Source organism: Leucoraja erinacea, chromosome 10, assembly GCF_028641065.1.
Source record: "Leucoraja erinacea ecotype New England chromosome 10, Leri_hhj_1, whole genome shotgun sequence".
Classification (NCBI taxonomy): Eukaryota; Metazoa; Chordata; class Chondrichthyes; order Rajiformes; family Rajidae; genus Leucoraja; species Leucoraja erinaceus.
The window spans coordinates 46,053,903-46,066,915 of record NC_073386.1 but is presented as its reverse complement, the minus strand read 5'-3'; the positions used below and the strand labels follow the sequence as shown (position 1 = coordinate 46,066,915).

At 42.8% G+C, this 13,013-nt stretch overlaps 1 protein-coding gene across 1 annotated transcript in view; it reads right to left on the bottom strand.

Moving 5' to 3' along the window:
• kifap3a (kinesin-associated protein 3a) overlaps positions 1-7,579 on the bottom strand; it is a 123,506-nt gene extending 115,927 nt beyond the window's left edge. The window contains exon 1 of the mRNA XM_055642118.1: positions 7,342-7,579. Coding sequence (XP_055498093.1) covers positions 7,342-7,373 — 32 coding nt within the window. The 5' untranslated portion in view covers positions 7,374-7,579. The remainder of the gene's footprint in view (positions 1-7,341) is intronic.
• Between the last annotated feature and the right edge of the window lie 5,434 nt (positions 7,580-13,013).

The window sequence follows — 13,013 nt, the reverse complement described above, 5'->3', positions numbered from 1 at the left end:
TCTTAATTAACCCCTTTGTTGAATTTTAAATATCTCCCAGTCCTCTGGTTTGCTGCTTCCTCTGGCCAATTTATATGCCTCTTCCTTAGATTTAATACTATCCTTGATTTCCCTCATTAGCCACGGTTGAGCTGCCTTGCCAGTTTTATATCTTTGCCAGACAGAGATAAACAATTTTTGGATTTCATCCATTCGATCTTTAAATCTTTGCCATTGCATCTCCATTGTCAACCCTTTAAGTATAATTTGCCAGTCTATCCTAGCCAATTCCCATCCCATACCTTCAACGTCTCCTTTCTTTAAGTTCAGGACCCTGGTCTCTGAATTAACCACTGCTGCAGTTTTCCTACGGACAATGTCATGTCCCTGGCCTTACACTCATCCCTGGAACATCTGGATAAGAGACACACCTACGTCAGACTCATATTCATAGACTAAAGCTCTGCCTTTAACACCATACCATCCAAGCTCATCCAAACCTGCGGGACTTGGTGTCAGCACTCAGCTCTGCAACTGGATCCTCGACTACCTGACCAACGGACCCCAATCAGTTAGGATAGGGGACAAATCATCCTCCAAGATAATCCTCAACACTGGTGCTCCACAAGGATGTGTTCACAGCCCCCTTCTTTACTCCTTGTACACCCACAACTGTGCAGCCATGTGCAAATCTAATTTAATTTACAAATACACAGACGACACCACGATTGTGGGCTAGATATCAAATAATGAGACAGCGTACAGGAAAGAGATTGAGAACCTTCTGTACTATTGTCGAGACAACAACCTTTCTCAATTTCAGCAAGACAGGAAGCGAAGCGGTACACACACACCCTGGTTTGCATTGACCATGCCGAAGTGGAGATGGTTGAAAACTTCAAGTTCTCAGGAATAAATATCACCAACAACTTCTCCTGGACTACCCATATTGAAGCGATGGCCAAGAAAGCACACAAACGTTTCTACTTCCCAAGAAGGCCGAGGAAGCTTGGCATGTCCCCAACAACTCTCACCAACTTCTACAGATGCACCATAGAAAACATTTTGTTCTGGATGCATCACAGCATAGTTTGGGAACAGCTCCATCCAAGACCACAAGAATTGCAGAGAATTGTGGATGTTGCCAGACCATCACACAAACCAGCCTACCTTCTATTTACTCCATTTATACCTCACGTTGCCTCAGCAAGGCCACCAGCATTATCAAGGACAAATCGCATCCGGGCCACTCCCTCTTCTCCCCTCTCCCATCGGGCAAAAGCACACGGCCAGATTCCGGGATAGTTTCTTCCCAGCTGCTATCAGGCAACTGAACTATCCTACCACAACTAGAGAGCAGTCCTGAACTACTATCTACCTCATTGGAGACCTTCAGACCATCTTTGATCAGACTTTACTGGCTTTATCTTGCACTAAATGTTAGTCACGTTATTCCCCTTATCATGTATCTGTACACTGTGAATGGCTCAATTATAATCATGCACTGTCTTTCACTGAAGCACGAAACAAAGCTTTTCACTGTACTTTCAGTACATGTGACAATAAATTTAACTAACTAAACTAAAAAGCAATTAACCAGGCACTTGAAATTTAGCAAATTTTTCTTCCACAACAGCACAAATTATGCCCCACACATCTATTACATGTGAAAAACAGTACAAATTAAATTTTTTTTAAAAAAAGACATGCCACGTATTTGTAGCAAGTGCTATAACAATTTGTGAATTATGTAAGTGTGACTTTCTGTTACTCAAACAGCCTCTACTGTGGTGTGTGGGGGGGGGGGGGGGGGAGAGAGAAAGAGGATCAGCATAGCAGCAAAGCTGGTAGTGGTGCTGACTCACGGCGTCAGTGACCCAAGTTCCATCCCGACCTTGAGTGCTGTCTGTGCAGTTTGCAGGTTCTCCTTGTGATCATGTGGGTTTCCTCCAGATGTTCTGGTTACCTCCCAAATCCCAACACTGTGAAGGTTTGTAGATTAATTGGCCGCTGTAAATTGCCTCTCGTGTGTTGGGAATAGATAACTAGTGTGAATGGGTAATCAATGGTCGTTGTGGACTCAGTGGGCCAAAGGCCTATTTCCATGCTGCATCTTTCAATCAAATCCTACTTTACAAACAAGATGACAAAGCATTTTGAACATTAGCATCAATCCTTTGAGCAGAAACCCAAATGTAATCTGCACATGTCCTAGAAATATCATGATGTACAAGCCCTAATGGTCTTTTCTCATTGATCATCTATTTCAAGTTTATACGTGGCATGTTCAAATCAATAAAATTAGGATCAAGTTTTTAAAAATCTCAACCACTTTTTTGCTTGTGCCTTGGAATGGGATGTTGAAAGAAAAATATATCTTTACACAAATGGAAAACCCACTAATTGTTCCTCCATTTTAAATTAATAGTCCCACTTCATGATTAAAATTATGGTGTTAACTCCTTCAATGATTGGAGTTAATACTCTGTACTATGAACCCAATCCAAACAGGTCCTCATGTCCTACACACCACACAAAACACCAATTCACAGAAAAAGACCAGAATGGGCAATCCCAAGAATTGCCACCCATTGCAGTGTACATGACAGCATGCAATTTTACTTTTTGCAAGAATTAAATGCACTTCTTCAAAACCAGAGGATCAAACACCTAATTATTCTCTATCTGAAGCAGCAAATCCTTTATGATTTGTTCCAGCTCGTTTGTATCCAAGTTTTGATTCTTATTTATTCCTTCCACAATCTTCCATTCAATTACTTCATACTAGTTTAAATCAAGGGTCAAACTTGCCAACGAGCAAATACAATGAACATTTGAATAATACAAATAGATCACAAAAGAGATTAATTTTCTTTGGCAGTGTGCAATATCCACCATGATGATCACAGAATGTTAAACATGGAACTGATAAAACAAAAAACAGGCCCAAAATAAACTGCAGAGTATATAAACTGTGCCTTCCATAATGTTTGGGACAAAGACCCATCGTTTATTTATTTGCCTCTGTACTCCACAAAATCACATGTGGTTAAAGTGCACATTGTCAGATTTTATTAAAGGGTATTTTTATACATTTTTGGTTTGAAGAAATTACAGCTGTGTTTATACATAGTCCCTCCCCCCATTTCAGGGCACCATGTTTGGGACACATGGCTTCACAGGTGTTTGTAATTGCTCAGGTGTGTTTAAATGCCTCCTTAATGCAAGTATTAGAGAGTTCTCAGCACCTACTCTTTCGCCAGACTTTCCATCACCTTTGGAAACTTTTATTGCTGTTTATCAACATGAGGACCAAAGTTGTGCCAATGAAAGTCAAAGAAGCCATTATGAGACTGAGAAACAAGAATAAAAGTGTTAGAGACATCAGCCAAACCTTAGGCTTACCAAAATCAACTGTTTGGAACATCATTAAGAAGAAAGAGAGCACCAGTGAGCTTACTAATCGCAAAGGGAGTGGTAGGCCAAGGAAGACCCCCACAGCTGATGACAGAATAATTCTCTCTATATTAAAGAAAAATCCCCAAACACTTGTCCAACAGATCTTGAACTGAACACTCTTCAGGAGTCAGGTGTGGATTTGTCAATGACCACTGTCCGCAGATGACTCCATGAATGGAAATACAGAGGCTACACTGCAAGATGCAAACCACTGGTTAGCCACAAAAATAGGATGGCCAGGTTACAGTTTGCCAGGAAGTACTTAAAAGAGCAACCACAGTTCTGGAAAAAAGTATTGTGGACAGATGAGATGAAGATTATGTCAGAGTGATGGCAAAGTATGGAGGGAAGGAACTGCCCAAGATCCAAAGCATACTACCTCATCTGTGAAACACAGTGGTGGGGGTGTTATAGCCTGGGCATGCATGGCTGCTGAAAGTACTGGCTCACTTATCTTCATTGATGATACAACTGCTGATGGTAATGGCATAATGAATTCTGAAGTGCATAGACACATCCTATCTGCTCAACTTCAAACAAATGCCTAAAACTCATTGGCCGATGGTTCATTCTACAGCAAAACAATGAGACTACAGCGAGACTGCTTCGCGGGGCACCGGCAACGACGACTTCTCCCGCCCGAATTGCGGGGTTGAGAGTGACCTGGAGCGGGGCCTTACAACGCCCAGCGCGGCTTTAATTTGCCGCGGACTTGCTAGCGCCCGCCGGGGGCTCCAACATCAAGACCCGGGGCAGGGCCTTGCATCGCCCGGCATGGCTTTGAGTGGCCGCGGACTTGCTAGCGCCCGCTTTGACCTCGACTTCGGAAGAGGAATGGAGAGCAGAGGAGAGACAAGACTTGCCTTCCATCACAGTGAGGAGGAGACTCACTGTGATGGATGTTTGTGTAAATTGTGTTGGTGTGTGTCTTGGTTCTTTTCTTGTATGGTTGCAGAAACCAAATTTTGTTTGAACCCCATGTGAGGTTCAAATGACAAATATAAGGTATTGTATTGTATTGATCCCAAACATACTGCTAAAGCAACAAAGGAGTTTTTCAAGGCTAAAAAATGGTCAATTCTTGACTGACCAAGTCAATCACCTGATCTGAACCCAATTGAGCATGCCTTTTATATGCTGAAGAGAAAACTGAAGGGGACTAGCCCCCAAAACAAGCACAAGCTAAAGATGGCTGCAATACAGGCCTGGCAGAGCATCACCAGAGAAGACACCCAGCAACTGGTGATGTCACCCTGAAATGGAAGGGACTATGTATAAACACTGCTGAAACCAAAATGAATAAAAATGGCCTTTATTAAAATCTGACAATGTGCACTTTAACTACATTTCTATTACAAATCTCAAATTGAGGTGTACACAGGCAAATAAATAAATTATGAGTCTTTGTCCCAAGCATTATGGAGGGCATTGTAACAAAGAAGAACAGCAGTAACAATCTGTGCCCATATAACACCTCAAAGAATAGAGAAGTCAAGGGATGGGTGGAAAGAAATAAAGAAAATATATTGATCATACCAGGCCATAGAATGAGGTTAAAAGAGGGTGATCATAAGTTTAATAATCGATTAAAAAGGTGGACTTTTATAAAAGGTGTAACATGAAACAAGCAGGGAAGATTCTAGAGGGAGTTCCATCTCTCTTGGTGAGGTGGAGGGACAATGAAAGAATGAGCCTATGAAAAATGGCACCCTTGACACTGTACTCTCTCTCAGTTCTTCACTGAAGAATCAGATTATATACTCAAACTTCGAAAGTGGGGTCCAAAACAACACACTTCCAACTCCGATAACTATGCAACAATAACACCTGAAAAAAATACTTTACCTTCATCCCTAAATTGACAATGTAAATGTCCTCCACCATAGAAATGCAGAATCATTTGTGTTGCAAAACAGCTTTGGCCTAATACTTCAACTGGTTTCACAGATTAAGAGTGTCAAGTGTATTTAACTGTCATATGTACCAACAACTGAACAATGAAATTATTGCTTGCTACAGCTTAACATGCCCATTTAATGCAATGACACATGAAAAATATATAATAATCAGTAACACAGTAATAACTGTAATATCAGGTAATCACAATAGTGCAGTACACCGGCCCACTTGAAGACAGTTGTTACATTAAGTTACTATATATGGATGTATTATGCATCTTATCATAATATTGTCAATGAAATGCAATTAACTATTTTTAATATTCATATTAATGATACCATAGGAAAATATAAAAAGAAAGCTGGTGAGTACAGGCTAATAATCTCCGTTGAACTTGTTTTTAAACTACAAAAGAGATATTTCAGCAGAAATTAACCAAAAAAGCGATCCCTCCCCCATTCATATTCCTGTAGAAGCAGTTTTTTTTTCAATACCAGCATAAAATTAATATACCTTTTAAGGATGAAATTAGCACCTAAAATTCCAAAGCTCTAGTTTTATTTTTATTTTGATTGCTGACGTTTATCTATAATAATGAGGGGTGCTGAAATCTACATTGAATGCCCTTGCATATCATGTGATCAAAAGGTGAAGCTGGTCAAAAGCATGCTTCCAGTTCAATGGCACATGCATGGCACAGGGGGCAAATGTTTTGGACCCCTCTTGAGCCTGCTGCACCATGCACGATCTGAAAGTAAACTCATCTTCACATTCCATCTACCAACAATATATTTTCACATCCTGGTTAGTCTTCTTTTAAAGCAACAGCAGCGTAATAGTCTAAACTTGCAAGTTAAAACTCAACCTTGTTTCAGAGAAACAGGAGAGATTCACTGGATTATACCTTCCACTTGATGGGGACATGAATCCAATTGAATGTCAAATTTCATTTTATAAGGAAACGGCTGATGGTCCTGAATAACTAATAATTCTTCTGAAGAGTCCCCACACTATACAAAATACAACCAAATGGACAGTGTAGAAAAAAATGGTTCTATATTGGAAAAGTAATGAAGTGGTACTGCATCTTATCACCATGCAGGTTCAACCTATGCATCAGGGACATGTCATAATAGCTCGACTAGAAGAAGCTAATAAAATGGAAGGCAAAGACAAAAACAGATATGAAGAATCAACATGAAAATTAAGGAAATCGTGTGAAGACCAGTTATGAAAGTCAAAGAATAGAAGATATGGCCTGCCAATAAACATTAAGGTGACAACGTTTATCTCAATAGGAAGGCAAACAACAATTCAAAGATGATACATTCAAGTTTCCCTTGGGTACCGTAGAGCTAAATTAAGGATGGAGTGACAAAATCAGGCGGCTGATTTTCGGAAAAGTAATGACAGACTTAACACTATGAAATGATTGTTCAAGAAAAACAATGAAAACATGAAGGAGAAACATAAAATGCTGCAAACACACACAGTGGAAGATGATGCTGCAAACACGAACAGCGGAAGAAGAAATCGATATGATGTTTCAGTCATGTTTGTCAACCAGACACTGAAATTTACATGGAGAGAAGGAATGAATGGGTGACGTTTCGGGCTGAGCCCCTTCTTCAGACCATCTTTGCTCAGACTGAAGAAGGGCCAAGACCCTCAACGTCACCCATTCCTTTTCTCCTGAGATGCTCCCTGTCCCGCTGAGTTTCTCCAGCATTTTGTGCCTATCTTCGCTGTCAACCAGCATCTGCAGTTCCTCCCCACACACAAATTTACATTCTCTGCTCGGTTGTGCCACTTGTCCACAAAACCTGAACAGGATGTACCTTAAACACAGCCGTGGCCCAGACATAGAACAAGTGCAGTGAGAGCGGCATCGGGCTGCAGGGCCCAGCCCAGCCCAGCCTCCCTGGCCGTTGACAAGACAACGGCCACCGGCCACAGCCACCCACAGACAGACACAGCGCTGCCGCTGCCCACTCGCCCACCCACCTCTTCAGATAGCGAGCATCCTCCGACTGCATTTCTCCTGGCCGCTGTCGCTCGGCTTCAGCTGGAAGCCGTGTCCTTTGTGTGTTGTTGTTTTTTTCCACCGGCTCTACCTTGGCATCTCCGGCCCGGTTGCCTGTGACAAGCAAAGACACTGGATCTATGGTGACAAGTGCAGCCGCCCCACAATCCGAGCGGTGACAGGGCGGAGCCGAGCCCGAGGGTTGCAACAAACAGCGGAGCCACTCCGCCTCCAGCGCCGCCGATAGGCCACGGTGCTGCACTTCCACTCCCAGTGGACAAATGCACAGAAACTATTTGCATTTGGATGGCAACTCCAGCAAAATGTTCCCAAATGTGCAGTTAGACAAAAAGAATGCCCAACCGAATTGGAAAATATTAGGTAATTATTAGTGAGTAAAATCCACACAAAATCTCATCCAAGCAATTATTCTCTCCATCTTCCGCGATTGCAATGCGTTATAAAGTTCTTTGCTGGGTTACAAGGCTGTTTGTACACTTCCATATTTTGTCTGAAGAAGGAACACAACCTGAAACGTCACCCATTCAACATTATTATTAATGTTTAATGTTTTATGTGTCATTCCTAACTGTCACTGTATGTCACGTTGTCACTTGCGGGCAAAAGCACCAAGGCAAATTCCTTGTATGTGAATCCTTGGCCAATACATTTATTCAATCATTTGCTCCAGAGTTTCTGCCTGTCCCACTGAGTTACTCCAGCATTTTACATCTTACTATCTTTGGTGTAAACCAGCATCTGCAGTTCCTTCCTATTGATTATTTATATACAGGTCCACCATTGGTTCCAGAGCCTTTCTGGATTATCCATTTTGCCGAGCCAACAGAAGTCATGGCCTCCAAGAGGATTCAAACAGTTCTGGCAAGGTCCACCTAGGCTGCCAAAGGACCAAGACACCAGCCCATAATCATTCTGAAGAAGAGCCTCGACCCGAAACGTCGCCTATACCTTCTCTCCATAGATGCTGCCTCACCCGCTGAGTATCTTCAGTATTTTTTTCTACCTTCGATTGTTCCAGAATTTGCAGTTCTTTCTTGAACATACCAGCTTGTAATGTCAGCCTCAGCAAACGGCTGTGGGAACCGTATGCCAGCTTCGGCAAGCCAGTTCCAGGGCCCAGGCACATTCGACCCACCAATCGGCATGGAAATCCCAATGAGGTTGAAGATCATCCACCTTATCTGATTTTCACATTTTTGTTTCCAAATGCGCTCTTGTGATTTTGTTCAGATTAATGGAGGCGCCGGACCATCAGTTGGCCGAAAATCGGTGGCGAACCTGTATACATATATGAAAAAATTTGGAAACAATCCATGACCAAAACAAAACACAATCAATCAGAATTATATTAGTGTTTAAGAAGGAACTGCAGATGCTGAAAAATCGAAGGTAGACAAAAGTGCTGGAGAAACTCAGCGGGTGTAGCAGCATCTATGGAGCGAAAGAAATAGGCAACGTTTTGGGCTGAAACCTCTAAGATGGCGGGCTGCGGGGGTGATGCGCCGTTGTGTATGGCTGCTCCTCCTGCAGTCCGTCCTTTCTCCCTTTTTTATTTTTATTTTTAGTCCTGTCCGTGGGAACTTTTAATTGGAAGTCTTCTTTTCTGTGGTGGGTGGGGGGGGAAGGGGGAAACTGTTTTGATCCCAGTCCTACCTGGTCGGAGATGCGGTTTTCTTCCGAACCGCTTCTTCGTCCTCTCTGTGCGGCCTACCATCGAGCTGGAGCAGCGCTGGAGCGACGATTTCCTGCCGGGATTACAGCTTCGCCGGCGGTGCAGATGCTGGGACACCAACACCAGCACGGAGCGGGCGATGGCTTACCGGATCGCCTTCGGGTAAGCTCCGGGGCACTGGGAACGCCGACTGCAACATCGCTGAGCTGCGGCTGCAGAGCGTCCAGCCGCGGGCGGGCGGCCCAGGATTTCAACACCGCGGGGCCTGGTGTCCGAGTTCGCCAGTGTCAGAGGTCCGGCCAGCGCGGCCTGAGAACTTTGGACATTGCAGTCTTCAGGGAGGAAGCGGCCGCTTCAGTCCTGGCCGCTGAAGAATGTTCACCCGACGCCGATGATCCAGCTTCGCGGCAGAGGGCCTGAAAACATCGAGTTGGCTGAGGAGGCCACATATAGACCCCGACCTCGGGTGGACTATGAGGGGGAGAACTGGATATTTTTAGTGCCTTCCCTCACAGTGAATTCTGCTGTGGGGGGACGTTTCATGTTGATTTCTATAGTGTACTGTTCTGTGTCTTTTTTTCTTTTTTTCTCTTTTTTGTTTTGTATGGATATATTGACATTTGGTCTGTTCTATTAATTTAATCAAACTCTGTAAAGCACTTTGGTTCAAATACTGGTTTTGTTGAAAAGTGCTATATAAATAAAGATTATTATTATTATTATATTCTTCAGACAGATGATGTAAGGGGGGGGGGGGGGGGGGGGGGGGGGGGGGGAAGAAGGGGAATAGGAGGGGGGGGGGGGGGCCAGAGGGCTGGGGAGAGCTGAGAAGGGGAGGAGACAATAAGTGCTACCGGAAATTGGAGGTCAATGTTCATACCGCTGGGGTATAAAATGCCCAAGCGAAATGTGAGGTGCTGCTCCTCCAATTTCCGGTGGTGCTCACTTTGGCCATGGAGGAGGCCCAGGACAGAAAGGTCGGATTCGGAATGGGAGGAGGAGTTGGTGCTGAGCCACCGGGAGATCAGGTAGGCTATTGCGGACCGAGCGGAGGTGTTCGGCGAAAGGATCGCCAAGTCTACGCTTGGTCTCACCAATGTAGATCAGCTGACATCTAGAGCAGCAGATGCTATAGATGAGGTTGGAGGAGGTGCAGGTGAACCTCTGTCGAACCTGGAACGATTGCTTGGGTCCTTGAATGGAGTCGAGGGGGGGAGGTAAAGCGACAAGTGTAGCATTTCTTGTGGTTGCTAGGGAAAGTGCCCGGGAACGGGGTGGTGCAGGTGGGAAGGGAATAATTGACCAGGGAGTTACGGAGGGAGCGGTCTTTGCGGAAAGCAGACAGGGAGGGAGATAGGAAGATGTGGCGAGTGGTGGAGTCACGTTGGAGGTGGAGAAAAAGATGGAGGACTATTTGTTGTATGAAAGCAGGAAGGGGGGGGGGGTGAGATGGGAATTATATTAGTGTTCTTGTGGCAGAATGTTATGACACTCATGGGCAGCATAACCAAAGTCCAAGTAGTGATCAACTTAAGATGCTGGGTAGCATAGAAGATCTGAATGAAATATCACCAGGGAATACTATAGTCCCTCCTGTAGCTATTATGCAAACAAATTTTCCAACACATGCCAGTTGCCTCAAAACTAAATATAACTAAATTAAATGACACTGTTTGGATCATAAGCTTCTAATGAGAAAGCTCATCCTAAAAAGGATGCCCATGTATTCTTTCTGTTTTCCAATAATCACTTCATTTATAACATTTTATGCAATGTCTACATCTGATTACTTTTATCCATATAGTTTATTTGTAGTTCCACCAGGCACAGCTTACAATGAGACATCACCACAGATGTTATAGCATAGAACCAAAAACATATCATGATCCCTGATACATCCAGTTATGAATAATGATGGATGACTCGGCAACAACTAGGTGAAGACTTCAAATATATATATTCTCTCTATGATAATGTAGACTAGCATGTATGGAAAAGAACAGATTGCAGAATCAGCAACCATCTTCAGCCAGAAGGGCTAACTGGATAATCTATCTCAGCTTCATCCTAGAATTCCAATAATCATAGAAGATCATTGTCCACCAATTCAATTCGCTCTATGTGATATCAAAAAACAACTAAGAGCAGTGGGTATAGCAATGAAACTCAATAACATTGTGACTTTTATGCTGAAGGTAAAAACTAACAAAAATGCTGGAAGCACTCAGTGCGTTAGGCAACCATTTTGGAAAGAGATACAATGTTAATATTTCAGGTTAAAGACCCTTCATCAGAAGTGCTGGAAATTTGAGCTCCTGAACTGACCAAGCATGTTGTCAAGACTTGCCAACTCTGAAGCCAATTTTATGGAAAATTGCCAAGGTATGTTCAGCCTTCAAATATCAGGGAAATCCATCCTGCTTAATTATCAACCCAAATTTCCACACAAAAATGTAAGATAGGTCATAATATTTAAAAAAAACTTACCAATAATCTGTACTCATGATCAAAGAATATGGCAACCAACCCAACTCCAGATTTCATTATAGTTTGATCCAAACATGGACTAAGGGACTAAATTCATTATGTGAGTTGAGTTGGACATTGTCCAAGCATCAATTGACTGAGAACACCAAGGAAGCTTAGTAAAATTTAAATAAATGTCGACCTTTACTTGGAAGGTCAGGTGAGGTGATCAACAATAGATTTCAAGAGGGCTTTGCTAGGTGGAAAAGACATATATCTTTGGCTGAAACTTAAAGAAGGAAAATACCAAGTTATTTATATTATTAGGAAGGACCTGAATGGACATAAAATATATTCAATTCTAAAATGAAAGCATAAACAGAGGATGCGTGTACGTGAACTGTCTGCTAAAATATGAAAATGGCAGTAGATATTGACATATATTTTTAAAAAGCAGGATACAGAATCAGGGATTTAATAAACTGATGCGGAGCATAGAAAAGCAGCATTATTATGTTGAAAGTCTGCAAAATACTGATTTGACCTGGGCATTTCTGGCCATATGCACCATAGGAGATATTTAAGTGTCTGGAGAAAACACAGAACAGATTTTGTGCAGTCCAGGAGATGAGAAAATTCAATTATATAAATAGATTCAATAATCTGCAAATGTTCTCAGAGAAGAAAGAAAGCGAATGTGAAAAAAAATTCATGTCTAGATCAGAGTGTCACGATCCATAGTCCATGGGCCTCATGCACCATGCACTACTGTAGCCACATGACTTAATGTCGATGACATCTATAAATGAACATGCAGGAAATAAATTGTGTTGGTGCGACCCACAAAACACATCACCCGAGACCACGGTTCAATCCTAACCTTGGGAGTTCACTTCTTTTCCATATGATCATGAGGGTTTCCTCTGTATGCTCTGGTTTCCTCCCACATCCCAAAGAACAGAGAGTTGGTAGGATCATTGGCCTTTTAAAATTACTCCAGTATGTAGGTGAGTGTTAGAATCTGGGGGGAGTTGATAGTAATGTGGGGAGATTAAATAGCCGGGATTTATAGGATGGATGGTTGATGCTTGCCGATGACTCAGTGGGACAAAAGGTCTGCTGGCACGCTGTATCACTCGATGATGAGATAGGGATCAAAAACATAACTAGCTAAGGCAAAGGTACACAAAAGTGCTGGAGAAACTCAGCGGGTGCAGCAGCATCTATGGAGTGAAGGAAATAGGCAACGTTTCAGGCTGAAACCCATCAGTCTGAAGAAGGGTTTTGGCCCGAAACATTGCCTATTTCCTTCACTCCATAGATGCTGCTGCACCCGCTGAGTTTCTCCATCATTTTTATGTACCTTCGATTTTCCAGCATCTGCAGTTTCTTCTTAAACACTAGCTAAGGAGACCCTGACTGGCTCCAAATCTAATTAGGAAGCTGTCCATTTCGATTTGGTCTGCACATTTAATATCTTTATAGAACAGTTGG